Source organism: Austrofundulus limnaeus, unplaced genomic scaffold, assembly GCF_001266775.1.
Source record: "Austrofundulus limnaeus strain Quisiro unplaced genomic scaffold, Austrofundulus_limnaeus-1.0 Scaffold930, whole genome shotgun sequence".
Classification (NCBI taxonomy): Eukaryota; Metazoa; Chordata; class Actinopteri; order Cyprinodontiformes; family Rivulidae; genus Austrofundulus; species Austrofundulus limnaeus.
This window is the reverse complement of record NW_013953332.1, coordinates 72,316-74,556: the sequence shown is the minus strand read 5'-3', so window position 1 is coordinate 74,556 and position 2,241 is coordinate 72,316. Positions and strand designations below refer to the sequence as shown.

At 39.8% G+C, this 2,241-nt stretch overlaps 1 protein-coding gene across 1 annotated transcript in view; it reads left to right on the top strand.

Annotated features, from left to right (window-relative positions):
• Window positions 1-2,241, top strand: part of myom2a (myomesin 2a) — a gene marked incomplete in the record, with an annotated part of 67,075 nt that overhangs the window by 44,257 nt on the left and 20,577 nt on the right. The window contains 2 exon segments of the mRNA XM_014029629.1: window positions 521-699; window positions 827-941. Coding sequence (XP_013885083.1) covers window positions 521-699; window positions 827-941 — 294 coding nt within the window.

Here is a 2,241-nt window from a genome sequence, read left to right as displayed (position 1 = left end):
CCACATTATTACAAATAACTTCATTTCTGGACATTTATGGTTTGATTTCTTTGTATGTATGGATCACTTGGGTTGTTACCAACATCTGGTGAAAATTTCCCGTCATTAGTGCCTCTAGTATTTACTGAGAAAAATGTTGATGTGTTCAACACTTATTTTACCGACTGTATTTAGGTCCACAATTAGTAGTTTTGCGCTTTAGTGGACTGGTGCCCACCACTGTTGAAAACTTAAAAAACAGATTTGAAACTAAAAAAAATAAAAAACAGTATCATGTGTAGTACTGTATCACTTTTGAAGTAAAATTAAGGTAAGAGAACATTGCCTAAAACGGGAGTAATAAAAGACGACTCTAACTCTATACCATAAAGTACCTGCCTTGATTCCTTTATTTCACTAACGGCAGGCCCAATAACTAAGAATTACACCAAACTTGGGAACAGATGTCTACGAACCATGATCCTTTGTTTCTGAAGGTGTTTGATGTTGATGTTGTTGAAGGTGTTCTTTGTATTTCAAGGCCCAGCCTATGATCTGAGCTTTAGTGAGGTCAGAGGTGACTCACTGGTCATTCTGTGGAAAGCTCCGGTGTATACTGGAAAGAGTGCTGTCACTGGATACTTTGTGGATATGGCTGAGAAGGGCACATCTGAGTTTGTGACACTGAATGAAGAAGCTGTAAGCCATCATTACCTGCAGGTAAAATGACTACGCACCATTCTTCATTATTTAAAAGTCTATCACCTTCAGAATATGCTCCCACCTGTTTTTGTTTTCATATTTTGCTTCACATGTGACGATGTTGCATTTCCATGGGTTTCTGCAGGTAGCTGGACTGCAGGAAGGTAAAACGTACGTCTTCAGAGTTCGTGCTGTCAACGCAAACGGGGTTGGGAAGCCTTCTCAGCTGTCTGAGCCTGTCTGTGCCAAAGCTCTTCCAGGTGATATCAGTTTACACTGATGACTCAGTTTACACTGATGACTCAGTTTACACTGATGACTCAGTTTACACTGCTGACTCAGTTTACACTGATGACTCAGTTTACACTGATGACTCAGTTTACACTGCTGAATTAGTTTACACTGCTGAATTAGTTTACACTGCTGACTCAGTTTACACTGCTGAATCAGTTTACACTGCTGAATTAGTTTACATTGCTGACTCAGTTTACACTGCTGAATCAGTTTACACTGCTGAATTAGTTTACACTGATGACTCAGTTTACACTGCTGAATTAGTTTACACTGCTGAATTAGTTTACACTGCTGAATCAGTTTACACTGCTGAATCAGTTTAAACTGCTGAATTAGTTTACACTGCTGACTCAGTTTACACTGCTGAATTAGTTTACACTGCTGACTAGGTTTACACTGCTGACTCAGTTTACACTGCTGAATCAGTTTACACTGCTGTCTCAATTTTCACTGCTGAATCAGTTTACACTGCTGACTAAGTTTACACTGCCGAATCAATTTACACTGTTGACTTAGTTTACACTGCCGAATCAGTTTACACTGCTGACTCAGTTTACACTGCTGAATCAGTTTACACTGCTGAATTAGTTTACACTGCTGACTCAGTTTACACTGCTGAAACAGTTTACACTGCTGACTCAGTTCACACTGCTGACTCAGTTTACACTGCTGAATCCGTTTACACTGCTGACTCAGTTTACACTGCTGACTCAGTTCACACTGCTGACTCAGTTTACACTGCTGACTCAGTTTACACTGCTGAATTAGTTTACACTGCTGACTCAGTTTACACTGCTGAATTAGTTTACACTGCTGAATCATTTTACACTGCGCACTCAGTTTACACTGCTGACGCGGTTTACACTGCTGCATTACTTTACACTGCTGAATTAGTTTACACTGCTGACTCAGTTTACACTGCTGACTAAGTTTACACTGCTGAATCAGTTTAAACTGCTGAATTAGTTTACACTGCTGACTCAGTTTACACTGCTGAATTAGTTTACACTGCTGAATCATTTTACACTGCGCACTCAGTTTACACTGCTGACGCGGTTTACACTGCTGCATTACTTTACACTGCTGAATTAGTTTACACTGCTGACTCAGTTTACACTGCTGACTAAGTTTACACTGCTGAAACAGTTTACACTGCGGACTCAGTTTACATTGCTGACTCAGTTTACACTGCTGAATTAGTTTACACTGCTGACTCAGTTTACACTGCTGACTAAGTTTTTACTGCTGAATTAGTTTACACTGCTG